The sequence below is a fragment of the Centropristis striata genome, chromosome 12 (genome assembly GCF_030273125.1).
Source record: "Centropristis striata isolate RG_2023a ecotype Rhode Island chromosome 12, C.striata_1.0, whole genome shotgun sequence".
Lineage (NCBI taxonomy): Eukaryota > Metazoa > Chordata > Actinopteri > Perciformes > Serranidae > Centropristis > Centropristis striata.
This window is the reverse complement of record NC_081528.1, coordinates 9,518,921-9,532,921: the sequence shown is the minus strand read 5'-3', so window position 1 is coordinate 9,532,921 and position 14,001 is coordinate 9,518,921. Positions and strand designations below refer to the sequence as shown.

General features: G+C 38.6%; 1 protein-coding gene across 2 annotated transcripts in view; it reads right to left on the bottom strand.

The window, feature by feature from the left end:
* Positions 1-8,280: 8,280 nt before the first annotated feature.
* The window catches only part of pde6a (phosphodiesterase 6A, cGMP-specific, rod, alpha), a 37,092-nt gene continuing 31,371 nt past the window's right edge, over positions 8,281-14,001 (bottom strand). For both annotated transcript variants that reach the window (XM_059346969.1, XM_059346968.1), the window contains 4 exons: positions 12,416-12,490; positions 10,146-10,229; positions 9,188-9,344; positions 8,281-8,891 (listed from right to left, as the gene is read on the bottom strand). In XM_059346969.1, coding sequence (XP_059202952.1) covers positions 8,845-8,891; positions 9,188-9,344; positions 10,146-10,229; positions 12,416-12,490 — 363 coding nt within the window. In that variant the 3' untranslated portion in view covers positions 8,281-8,844. The remainder of the gene's footprint in view (positions 8,892-9,187; positions 9,345-10,145; positions 10,230-12,415; positions 12,491-14,001) is intronic.

Below are 14,001 nucleotides of genomic sequence, written 5' to 3'. Positions count from 1 at the left end.
CAAGTTTTAAGTTGATCTCTTGAAAAAAAAAAGACATATAGCCGATAAGTGACAAGATAAGTTTAGATTAAACATTATGACATAATTGTGACTCAGGGACATTTTTTCACCTGGCTATAAATTATATTACCCCCAAAACTTCCCCAGAGATCCCAGGGGATTTTGAGCCTGAGCTGGAGAAGAAATGCTTCATAGCACAGCAGTATTTGGTGTTATATCACCCAACAGATGCGGGAAAATTCAATGTGTTGCAGTTTGTGATACGCTTGGTTTTCTGCACAGATCCTGCATATTACTGGAGTTGTTGGATAAGCCTCTTAACTGTCCTCATGAGACATGTTGATCCAGCCAGGCACATACATCACACCTGCTGGGACTGAAATTATCTGGCATTGTTTCCTGCAGGTGAAGAAAGGGTCTCATCATCTCCTCAGATCACATCGTCTTATGTTTATACCGTTTTGTCTTATTATAACTGCTGTGATTGTTTCTGGTTTTCAAAGTCCCCTGCGATTAATTGATGAATAATATTAAGCTTATTGATAATTTTCCAAGTAGAAATGCCACACATTTGTCAAATGCAGCTTCTTGCTTTTCAGTTTTAGATCATTATTAATTAATACGTTGGGTTATTCTGGCTGTTGATCACATTTATCTAAATCAATATTTGGGCTCCAGTAACTTACAGTGGACATTCTCCATTATTTTTGGCATTTTAAACACTGAATGACCAATTAAAAGTAAGGCCCCATCAATGAGTATTCACCCGCTGCTAATAGTGCAGCTGATATAGACAAATACAAATTACAAATTTAGCACCAATAGCACTTTGCAAAGGTACTCAGTAGGATCTCAGAATATTTAACATTATATATATTGTGCAGGCATGTATTACAATGTTAACCACATCACCATCTTTCGAGACTTAATCCCATGTCTTACTGCCTGTTGACTGTAGCTTTTCAGCCATCTGTGGATGACAGAGGAAATTACATTTTATTTGTCCATAACTAAATATACGTTGATACCAACAGATGCTAAAATAAATACGATCAGACAATATCGGCATAGTCTGTAACGATATTGATTTCTTCTCCAAATGGAAAAGTAATGTAGCCCAGTAGTTTGGCGGTAACTACCAATGGCTTCATTACATTACAAATGCATGCTGTACAATCATGCATTCTTCAACCAAACAAAACTGTATTTAATCTCCAATGGAGATCCAAGTGTTTCCAAAGATATCAAATATATGTGGCTGAATGTTGAAAAAATGTGTCCAAAATGATTCACAATAAATGTAGAATATTACCATCTGACGGAATGGTGCAGCCATACAAAAATATGGTCTTTGATTTGTAGATCTCAATCAATAAAGAGTTGGAACAATTTAATACAGGATATATATGAGAACTATATATTATAACAGGGTCAAATAATTTGTAATTATATAGATATATATATATATATATATATATATATATATATAACAGCCTAAATTTAGTGGATTAGGGAAACATAAGGGAAGGAATAAATGAATTTGAGCTTGAAAATACATGCTCTTCACTGGTTCAAAAGCAGAATTTCAGGTTATTCTTGTGTGAGCAGAGCATCAGCAGAGCACTAAATACAATACATCATAAAATGCTGACACTTCACTGCATTGCTGGGGCAAGTAAGCCTGAGCAAACTAGTCAAGTGACTTCTTCTGCTTAGAAACTGCAGTCGACCCATGCATAGTCGTCCTATTAATAGTCCTGCATCGCTCTCTCGGCTGTTGCTTGCAGGCTGGCAGCTCTGCAGTCACGACTGCCCCCGATCACTGCTAGAATGAGGCTAAAGCTCCCTTCCTGTAGGCTCACTGGGTGTACTGCAGCTGCTGCTCTCCTTCTCTCTCTTTTTCTGCAGTCACGGGTTGTCGCTGCGTCAGAGCTGAGCTTTACAAGCTCTGCTGATCATCACAACCATATACGGCAATCCTTTGAGCTCCCAGCACACCCTGACGTCATGGGTACTTTCGTCATACACCAATGACGTCACGGTTAGATTATGTATCCATGCTATTATTATATTACTACAGCGTGTGAGGGAGGCAGGGAGGGGTGGTGATGAATTTAGCTCAAGTCCTGCCCCCCATCAGTTTTCATTATCCTACTCTGGCGTCATGTTGTGTTTTATAACAGTATTATATATGGCTCTAGGTGGAAGAATTAACTTTTGTGTACACACACACACACACACAAAACTAATAGATAGTGCAGCTGGCAGATGCTTATACATTTCCAGCTGCTGTGCAAGTGTCTTTATACATGTTTCCTGCAGCAGTCCTGCATTAGTGCTGCAGACAACTCTCTCTCATTGACACACATTCCTAGTTACTCTCATTCAGCCAGTTTCCAGATGTTAATTCAACAAATATATACATGTTGAATGTATGTAATGAATGAACATGTAAGGTCCAGGCCAGAGCCTAAAATATGTATCAGTCAGGTGATATTATTGGTCTATCACACACACATATATGCAGATATTTGCCTATATGAAAACTTTTTTTTCTACACAACATGTAATCAAGAAAGCAATGTTAGGGGCGATTTAGACATGGTTGGCCATTTACTTTGTTAATTTATTCTTTATTTAAATGGTCAGCAACTGACTGACACTGATCATTCACTGATGTTTATCTAACCATTTAATATATCATTATTATTATTATTATTATTATTATTATTATTATTATAATCATCATAATATATTTTCTCTGTTTACATTTGTAGAATTGGTCGACAATGTAATATATTGTATGTAAATATTCTTTAATATGGCTGGGTGCCAGGATTTCTCTACAATTTTCCCTCACCTTGTCCTTGTAAACAAGTATTTACAGGTAAAAAAAAATATGTCTCAGTGTCGAGGATAAAATTGAGCTAAATGTGGCTGAAAAATAGAAAATGTGTGTTTGGTAATTGAAAAGTAACCAGGCCTTATTACAATGACGACTTCCTCCAATTCACTCTGTGAGGTGCATATGACCTACTTTTGATGGTTAAAAAGTGAATGTTTTGCTGAGTCACAACAGCATTTAGTAAGCATGGTGCTGGTCCTCACAAAAGTGCATGTTGAAAAAGTAATTGTACTGCTGTTGCAACAACCTAGACATCTGAACACATTGTACCTTTCACTAGAAATTAAACCCAGTTTTAACTTTAACCTTGTTTGTCAATCGGTGCTTACTGGGTAAGTTTTTAAGTGCAGCATCAGGGAAAAGCATAACTTATAGCATGACAACCCTCCTGTTGAATCAATAAACCTCTGATGTGGTTTGGAATGAAAGGGTTTTGAATTTTGTTTATTTTCTCCGAGTTGAAATTGTTGCAAAGACACGCTACCAATGGGGGAAACCTATTTTGGGGGAAATACATTTAGGCACGACACTCGGCCAGCTCCTGCACTCTGCTGTCAGTCAGATGCTTGCTGGCTTGTAAATCCTCACGGTTGAAAAGAGTGCAAAACTTTTCCAAAAAACAGATTCTCTCGGGACTGAAATGAAAAGTGCAGTGAGAGTTCAACAAACATGCAGAGAAAGTGTAACGAGTCTGTCTTAGGAATGAAACACTGAGAGAAGTGCATTCAGAAATGCTCTCTGTATGCATAAACATATGAAATACAAACAATTTTATATGCAGAACAATAACACTGTGCAGAAATGGATGTGGATGTTGTGGACATTCATACACACACACACACCTAATGCACACACATGCACACAACAGCATCAGCTTATCAGGTTAACTTTTCACAAAAGCAGCTCTGCATTAACCCCTTGGCGTTCCTATGTACTGCCCTTGTTACATTACAGGTTGTAACACGCTCAATTTAAAGTCTATGAAGAAGATACTGATATCATATGGAACTAGAAGATCTGATCATGATATCTTGTCAGGAAGGGACTGAAATAACGTGCGAAAGTTAGACTATTTTAGTGAGGACATGGTGATTTTCAAAGCGAGCCTCTGACCATAGACTGTATATAAATAATGGATGTAGTCACCGTGACATCACCCATTGGTTTGTGGACTGCTCGTTGGAAGCATCTCGTTCAGCGTTACACTCGTCACCATCTTGTGTCACCATCTTGTTTCCGATATGCGGAGCAGACCATATTTGGACTGTGGAGGAGGAGAGGGATCTGATCACTGACTACAGCCTCTCTACACCTCAACCTGACTGAGAGAAGTCAATGCTAATTCATGTTAGCATTAACTGGGATGTTAGTTTTGACTAGCAAAAAAAAGAAAAAAATGTATGTTACTTACCTCAGAAAACTGAACAGCGACTCCTTGGAGTGTCTGTTAGTCCAACCAAATACTGAACAACACATTTACAGTGTGAAAGGGTCAAAGTTATGAGATCAAACTGGTAAACGTTGTTTTTTATATCTATATAACGTTTTATATAACTTTATTGACACGTTGCTGTGGATACGCATTCTTCTGCTTCTCTCCTGATGACGGCTCACCTTGTTAGTGACCTGTCAATCAAAATGTAGCCACGCCCCAAATCATATGATTCTTTATCTTCTATATTCTTCTAAATGGGGACATTATTTGAACTATTAACATCAAACTGTCTTGAAGAAGATTTTTTACTAGCGATTGAGACCATAGTGTTGTCCTTAAAAAAAATGTTCTGAGGTAATAAATCAAATGAGAAGTTTTCTCATTTTGCACTGAAAAGAATGGACAGATTTTTTTTGCAGCCAAACTTAATGCCACCTGCTGGAATTTTCGGTAGAATGCAGCTTAAGGCACTTCCTGGTTTGCCTCCATGCTCAGACACGAAGATTGCCCCCTGCCTCTGACCTAAAGATATCTGAATAAAAATGGACCCTATGGGTAGCCAGAGGTCTCACCTTCACACACATTCTTGCTTTATGATAAAATGTATTTTAATGCATTATTTAGCCTAGCTGCATCTCAAATTAATCTTCAGATCCCCAGCTTTGATGTGCGTAACATACCAAGAGACAAGAAGCTGATTCAAAATCAACATCTGGGTTTACCAGCAGACACACACACAAACTCTATAAACTGGTTGAAGCTAAACTACCACACAGAGACCAAGACCAGTTAAAAACACAAAACACACCAAATTAATTCTTTATAAAAATAGCAAAACATCTTTACTAATCTCTGCAAAGTGACTTAGAAGCAATTTCACATATTCTCTTGAATAACTACAGTAAAAGTAATACATTGGCTCTCATTTATCAGACTAACGTAGAAACAAACGCAGATCTGATAGTAGTATATATCGTCTTACGATGATAGGGTTTACATGTGATTCATCAAACGTTCGTATCCTGCCAATCACAGTGTAAATGTGGCAGCTGGAAACAAGCGTCATTCAAACATCATGCCTTATTATAGACTGGGCTTAGAGGCCTCGCCCCGAGATTTTACTACACCGAAGAACGCAATACGGAGTATTTTTTTTCTTTTTTTAAGTCACAGACAAGTCAAGTAACAGAGTGGAGCGAAATAAACATTTCAAGCAGTACAGAAATATGCACCGACTGAGGTTTATGAAATAAAAGTTAGTACTTTTAGTTATAAACTCAAACAAGTTCACTGAATATTTTAAATTTGAAGCACAGACTTAAAGTTTTCACAGCTTTTTGGTTGCAGCCAGGAGGTATGTTTGGCAGAATAAAAAGTGGAAAGGAAGGAAATCAGTGGTGCTGTCAGCAGAGTAGCAGTGGACCATTCAACTCCCAGCGAGGTTGGAATATTATATTTATACATTGTGATACATGAAGCCTCATAGCCTGTATCATATACAAATATTATGATGGAGAGATATTATTCACTTCTTTACATTTAGTAAGAATTCTGTCCCAGCCAGAGGAGCGTGTGGCAGCGCTGCTTGGAAATGTTTCTATTCGGGCAGAACCGATGGTCAAGGAGACTCTGGAGTCCATGCCGGATAACGGTCAATAGCAGAAGACAATAAGATTTAATAGCCTCAGCTAGTATTCTGTTCAAAGAATTTCACGGTTGCAGGGTTTTTATTTCTTTTTAATGAGGTTTTAGGGATAAATGACGCAGCTTAAACATGCTTTGGTTTGTCACCATTAAAAAACAAAACACCACAGAATTTTATCAGCTCCAGGCATTGATACAATAGTCTAAGATCAATTCCCAGACTCAGATGTGTGGACTTCACTCTGACGCAAATTTGCGTACACGAGCTGAGAGCAGACCAGGCGGCAACCTCCGGGTCTGATCAAGGGGGCAAACCAGGAAGTGGCTTAAGCTGCATTCTACTAAAAATTCCAGCAGAGGGTTTGGCTGCGAAAAAATCTCTCCATTAATTTCAATGCATAATGATAATGAAACTTTTCACTTGATTTATTACCTCAGAAATTTATTTCAGGACAACACTACGGTCCCATAATTGCGAGTAAGATATCTTCTTCAAGACTTCATCAATAAATGGAATGCAGCATAAAACAGCATCACACTATTAAAAGAAGGAAAAACTGTGAGGAGACAGTTGAAACATGTATTTCAAAAGGGGAGAGGAGCTCTTAGTAAACAGGATTTATTTCAGGTGAGATCTCAAAAATGACATCCAAAATTCATTTGGGAAAAACCAAATGCTGGACGAAGACCATGCAACAAGCAACCTGGTAGTGTTGTAGCATCTCTAGCTGACGGCACAAGTCTTTGAATTTGTTCGTTGCTGGAGGAAGGAAAACAAACGAGGGAAAGAAAGAAAAGACAGAGAGGAAGTTATTTTGCTATCCTTAAAAGCGCCACCATGAAAACTGCATGCAAATGTTTTTTTTACAAGTCCACACGTGTTACGTTTGTATTTATACGTCTCTATTTGATGTTAATTGTTTAAATGATGGCCCCATTTAGAAGAGAATAGAAGATAAAGAATCGTATGATTTGGGGCGTGGCTACCTTTGATTGACAGGTCACTAACAAGGTGAGTCATCATCAGGAGAAGCAGAACAATGCGTATCCACGGCAACGTGTAACTTAAGTTATATATAACGTTATATAGATATAAAAAAGACGTTTAGCGGTTTGGTCTCATAACTTTGACCCTTTCACTGTATTTCCACTTAATGACTTAATGTTTATTTGAACGTTTTGATCAGTAAAAATGTCTTGTTCAGCGTTTGGTTGGACTAACAGACACTCCAAGGAGTCGCTGTTTTTTTTCTGAGGTAAGTAACAAACATTTTGTTTTTGTTTTTTTGCTAGCCAAAATTAACATCCCAGTTAATGCTACCATGAATTAGCAGCGGCTTCTCTCAGTCAGGTTGAGGTGTAGAGAGGCTGTAGTTAGTGATCAGATCCCTCTCGCTCCTCCACAGTCCAAATATGGTCTTCTCCCTGTATGGACAACAAGATGGCAACACAAGATGGCGACGAGTGCAACGCTGAACGCTGAATGCTTCCAACGGGCCACCAACCAATCAGTGACGTCACGGTGACTACTTCCATTATTTATATACAGTCTATGGACCAGACGTGAGATCTGATCGTACCCTCCGCTCACGTCCAAATTGAATTGACGTCCGAGCCTTGCGTAAAAATGATCGCACGCCCACTTTACGCTCACTTTCTGGTGTACGCTCGTTTGATAAATGTGGGCCATTGTGTGTACTGACAGTGAGAAATGAGTGCACAAAAAACAAATTTTTGCCTACTTTGATCCACTTTAGTTTTCAGCACAAGTATTTACAAGCTTTAAAATACATATGAGGATACATGTTATGTTGTAACAGAATAAACTATACAGAATATATTAAGATGCTGCATAGCAAAAAACAGTCACAGCCCAGTGAGAAAACACTAAACGTGGTATTCACAGAGTACATCTATTAGACAAGCAATGTTTTCACAGTTTCTTTTTATATTCATTTGCATTACAAAGTTAAGAATTCTGACTATTTGACAGCATGCAGACAAACAAGCTGCGACGAATGTGTCAACACGGATAATGTCACAAGACAGGAGCCAAAAATTCTAAATAGTTGTTGACATTTGATTCACAGAAACTATTGAAATGCTGGTGTGGAGCATTATTACTCAGGGCTGCGTCCATTTCCCTCTGTGTTTAAAAAACTGCATCATAAAGAAGCCACAAAATCCTCAGGACATTATGCAAAACACAGTAAAATACCAAAATAACTAACCATTAGAGCCACAGCGGAGCTATAGTTTGTTGATTGTCTTGTATCTTTCTGCTATTATATACCAGAAAGCATTGTTTTCTTGACAGTTCATGCAACAATAAGCATATATAACACAAGTTTATTGAACTTTTTCAATCAAGGGTTCAAAGGTCTACAGACTGCAGAGGATCAAATGTTTTACCATGGTTATCATATACAGTATTATACTTATGTTATCATAAATATAAGTTTAAAGTTTGTTGATGAGGTACACATTAAAGATCAGTGTGGGCTCTATTGTCAGATAAGCGACCACGAATCAACACACTGATTTTTTTATATTTCTGCACAGCACGTTTGATATGTCATTCTGAGCTTCGACTTCAACAATAAATGGAATGCAGCATAAAACAGAATCACACTATCAAAAGAAGGAAAGTAAGAAGCAGTGCAGAAGAAAAGCTGAGCAAAAAAAACTGTGAGCAGACGGTTGAAACATGTATTTCAAAAGGGGAGATGAGCTCTGAGTAAACAGGATTTTTTCAGGTGAGATCTCAAAAATTACATCCAAAATAAAAAATTCACTTTGGGAAAAACCAAACGTTGGACCAAGACCATGCAACAAGCAACCTGGTAGTGTTGTAGGATCTCTAGCTGACGGCACAAGTCTTTGAATTATTCTGTGCTGCGCTCGTTGCTGGAGGAAGGAAAACAAACGAGGGAAAGAAAGAAAACACAAACAGAGAGGAAGTTATTTTTCAATCATTAAAAGCGCCACCATGAAAACTGCATGCAAATGTTGTTTTTTTACAAGTCCACACGTGTTACGTTTGTATTTATGCGTCTCTTCTGTTACTATGGTTATCCAGCAGCAGTTTTGGCATACATTTTTCACTTAAATGTACCTCAAAATCAGCACATGGACTATTTCAGCTCAGACGCATTTACATCCCACATGAAACAAGAATAATGTATTTTCTGTCTGAGTCCCACCTTGTTTGGCCGCAACAGCCTCCTCCTTGGCTTTCTTGGCCTCCTCGATAGCGGCCAGTTTGCCCTCGTGCTCCTCCTTCAGGGCGTTCCATTCCTTCCTGTTGTTCAACAGGCGCTCCAGCATCGGGGTGATCTCCACGTGGAAACGACTGAACTCCTGGAGAGGAGGAGAGGAAGACGAGTCAACACAAATCAAATCACAACAAATCAATACAGCTTTATTAGATCCTAAACATGTATTTAATCTCATAAATATTACGCTAACAAATGAGTTTCAGATGGTGCAAACTAAAAGTCGATTATAGTAATCAAGTTGGACACCTGAACCATCTTGAAAAACAGTTACTCAGCCAAAATGTCAATAACAACTTAAAATGCCATCAATTCCATCGAGACAGACAGCCTCAACAGGCGTCACACCTGTGTGTATATGTATCTATAATTTAAAGGGCTGCTGGAGGTCATTGCATTGAGTGTTCGGCAGGTTAACCCATTTAGGCCTAACATGCCTGTAAAAAATGCCTGTAAAACCTATGGGTGATTTTTTTTTAAAACTCTAAAACCTGAAGTTTTTCTGGAAATTCAACAGAAGTGTCAACGCCTAATAAATAATAGATTTTTAAGCCTCTGTAGCAGATAGAAATGAAATTCAAAAAGTATTTGAGAGCTTATCCCTGAGTTTATTTGTCCAAAACTTCAATAAAGTTTTTTTTTTTTTTTTAAATCAACGTGTTGCATTGCAACACTCCCACATGTATTCTGATACAATTCATTGGCCGAAAATAGGTGGAAAAAAACTACAAATACTACAAAACGACGTATCCGATTTCCCGGCTTTAATGGTAGAATAACGCAACATCACTCCCTGTTTTAATGGTAGAAATGCGGTAATGCATTCCTGGCTTAAATGGGTTAAAGGGAATCAGTCAGGATGTTTCTGTGTGGTGTGGTGTCTGACCTTGTAGACAAAAGCACAAACGAAGTCGATGAAACCACACTGCATCTTCGGCAGGTCGGCTGATTTAGTTCTGTCCATCATGGGCTGAAGGGGAGAGAAAAACACTCACATAAACTGGTGTGGTCATCAACCCTGCCCATACGTCCTTGCATTTTAAGGGCTTTTCGTGGTGGTATTATTTAATCCAGCCAATTGTCTTTCTGTAAACTATAAATGAAGTTTGCTGCAGAAATTATGGACAATAAAGTTTTGTAATGGAGGAAGATATCATTAAATGTATCAACCTTTTTAATAATACAAATGTTCATACTTTAGGTTTCTGCTATGTTTCAGCCTCCAATTAAGCTCTGATTGGTCAGTGTATCTGGGTCTTCTGCACCTGCGCTTTCAGCATCTCTGCACCGTCAATTACAGCCAGGGAATGACCATATATAGTACACTACAGAAGTGTTGACTGCTCGTACAAAGGCAGTTACTAAATATGAGCTGTGAGTAGAATAGTAGTGATTAGAACACCAGAGGAATCTAAAGCTACTGTATTGTCTATATGCACTGTTGCTTTACCAGGCCCAGTAAAGCTGTTCTAAAGCTGCTCTCTCAAGTCGTTTTTGGTAAGTATGCGCCAGTTTTATCAGCTACAGTACAATGACTGAGGGAAAGGGCTTCATCATCACGAACTGACCGACTGTAGATTCACACAGTTTGAATCTGACATTTGAATTTCTTTTGTACAAAGAGGCAGAGTGAGCGCTCCTTACAGATGAGCATCACAAGCTCACTTTCTTTGGTATAAAAAGAGGGAAATTACATACCCTGCATGCTTTTAAGAGGGCTCTTGTTAAACTATAAAACTTTGAAGCTGGAATGGACATGGTAAAGTTAAATTAGATTCACATTAGCGGCCACATCCAAAAGGATGTGCGTGAGAGCGGCACAGTAGACTGTAAAGACCTGTCAGAAAGTTCACGCTGGCTATAATTGCCAGCAAAATTGCCCACCTACATTCCTTGATAAAATTGTTCAAGTGTTGCAGCCTCTGCACAGTCCTTTTTCTTGTCAGACCACAGTGAGTCACAGAATCGACTGCTGGGAAAATACAAACTGATCAAAATGAAAAGTTTTCCCTGCTGACACAGATGCTATTAAATTCGGAGCACTGTGAGGTTAGAGAGTGTGGGACGGTGCTTCTCGCACTTCAAGTGTCTCAAGGACACGAGGGAATGAAACAGAGCAAGGAGAGAGAGACAGAGGCAGGATTGAGGAGAGGGAGCCAGGGGAGGGTACGGCTGGCTGGGTTAGGGCCACAGTGCCCGCTCTTTCTGTATCAGTGCTCCACATAATGGCCTGTACATCTCTCAACACCGCCGCTACGGGGAACTAAATCTGTCTTTTCATTTTGGCTTCCAACTGCGTTTCTGTCTCCTTGTTCTCCTTTCTAATCATGTCCTTCCCGCTCTCCATCCTAACTCGAAGCCTCCAGGAGAGCCTTGTCCTGCCTCAATTCCCAGAATTCCTGTCCACCCACCAGATCCTCTTTCTCCTCCTATCAGACTCATCTTACTGGCACAAACTGATTTTTTTTAAAAAGCACTGGAAAGATATGAAAAAAGTACTTGCGAAGAAAAATCTAGCAACACAAAACAGGTTTACCTAATAGAACTGATGACACATTTCACTGCTTTTTGCAGAAGATGTGCATCATGAACGAGTTGAAAATAAAGGATGATGTTCATGTTTGTTCAGATTATAATTATATAAACAAAAAGAGTTTGACGTAATCAACCTGAGGCTACTTTGGGAGATAACACATTGTAGTTCTAAACCTCTGTAGACTTCAGGACGTATAACATGAGTCTGTAGACTCTTAGAAGGTGTGTAACAATAACAATCTAAGCTAGAAGGTCCACCTAGCCCTTTTTTTTTTTTTTTCACATTTCAACTAAGAACCATTCATTGTCAAAGTTGCCCTTTTATTACACAGGTAGTGTAATAAGCTTCTGGAAAATAAATGCCAGACATCATTTAAACAAGATAATAATACTGTGTATATCCTATGATGATATGTTATGTTTCACTCTATTGATTCTAAAATGGAAATCCTCTTCTTTGAGGTCAGAGGTCAACTATAAATAGAATCACAGCACTGTTGGAGTTGGTTTAGTGTTTTTGCTCCAGGGGATGTGAACAGGACAGATATATCCACTGTATCTCTCTAAAAAGCTTTTTTTCAAGCATTTCTCCCTGAAGCATTTGGCTCTTGGTATCCTTACAATAGGAGTTTGCTCCAGGACAGTTCTCTCCAGGTCTCCCTGCTCCCAGAACTCTGCAGCAACAGACAGCGCCACCTGGAGGCAGAATCAGAAAGGAATGTGGGTCAGTGGGGCTGCTGACAACTCAGAAGTGACAGCAAAAACACACAACAACATGTGCAACTATCTTTATCACTTTAAATAGTCCTCTGTGGTTTTAAATTGTCTGAATAAACTCAAAATATGCAATAGTTGAGCTTAAAAACAAGCTGATTTTTACAGTTTTTTGAAAAGTTAAAAGTGTGACAATCAAGGTTTGCATGCATGAGTGATTATATATTGCATACAGAGTAGAGCCAAAGTTGACATATTTAAGTTGCTTGTTTTTAGCAACTTTAGCAACAACAGGTAAAAACCCAAAGATTTAAATAAAAAGTGACCTAAGAAAAGAGAAAAGTAGAAAGTTGTCACATTTGAGAAACTGGAGCCAGAGAAAGTTTGATATTTCTGCTAGTACGAGGACTTTTATTAAAACTGTTGGCTTTATTGCCTCCTCTAGACTAATAATTACAGCACTACATATTCTGGTAGAACACTCGTGGAAGATACAGTCATATACAATAGCTGATGTTGGAGCATCGTTTCCATGGGGCTGATCTGAGTGGCAGATTAACAAGCAGGAAATCTTTCTGCACATGTTGTTAAAATCAGCCTGTAAAGCTTTCATAAATGAGAATCTTTTTCACAGCTCACAAGCAAGTTTCAGGCTTTGTGTCTTGATGAGATGAAAGCCAGTTTTGTCACCGCTCACAGTCCTAAAATGGAGCAACGTGAGATCTGATGAATAATATGTGAATTCTGCATTCAGGATAGAAACCTCATTTTAGAAAGAGTTAGTCATCAAGCCAATTTTGGGGAACAATTGCCATGAGGCTGTTGCAGCCAGATATTATGTGTGTGCGTGGGAAGCAGAACTGAGTGAAAAATAAAGTATCAGCCATAAAAATGTCAGCGGAATATCTTATCAAGAGTGAGGCAGCTCGAGCTTTTGTCTCTCCGTGACATCTTAGAGAGGGATGTCTATCATCAATACAAATCTGAGTGAATCTATCTGCACTTTGGAAGATTTTATGCAGGAATCTGACCATCTTATCAACTTAAATCACAAAGTAGAGCTATAACAGAGACTCATTTCACGCCAACAGAGATTTACTTAAATCAGGCTTCTGCACATAATAACCATATAAACTGTTTGGAAAGGTTTCACATGACCGCTAAAGTATGTTACCGCTGCATCCAGGGTGGAATTCACCTTTAAAAAGGAGAAGTTAGTCATCAAACTACTTTTAGAGCACAATACACAGGAGGGCGAGCGGAGCTGTACATAGATATCCTGACAGTGTGTGTGGGAAGGAGAGCTGACTCACCAGGTGCACACAAAGGTGAAATCCACCTCGGATAAAAAAAAAACTGCTAAAAAAAAAAAAAAAAAGTCGAATATCCTAATTGGCAGAAGTTGTGCAATGCAGGAGGAATAACTTTACCAAAGAAGTGATGTCAAATAAAACTTAGTGAGATTTTTTTAGTACTAAATAAAACTGATTTTT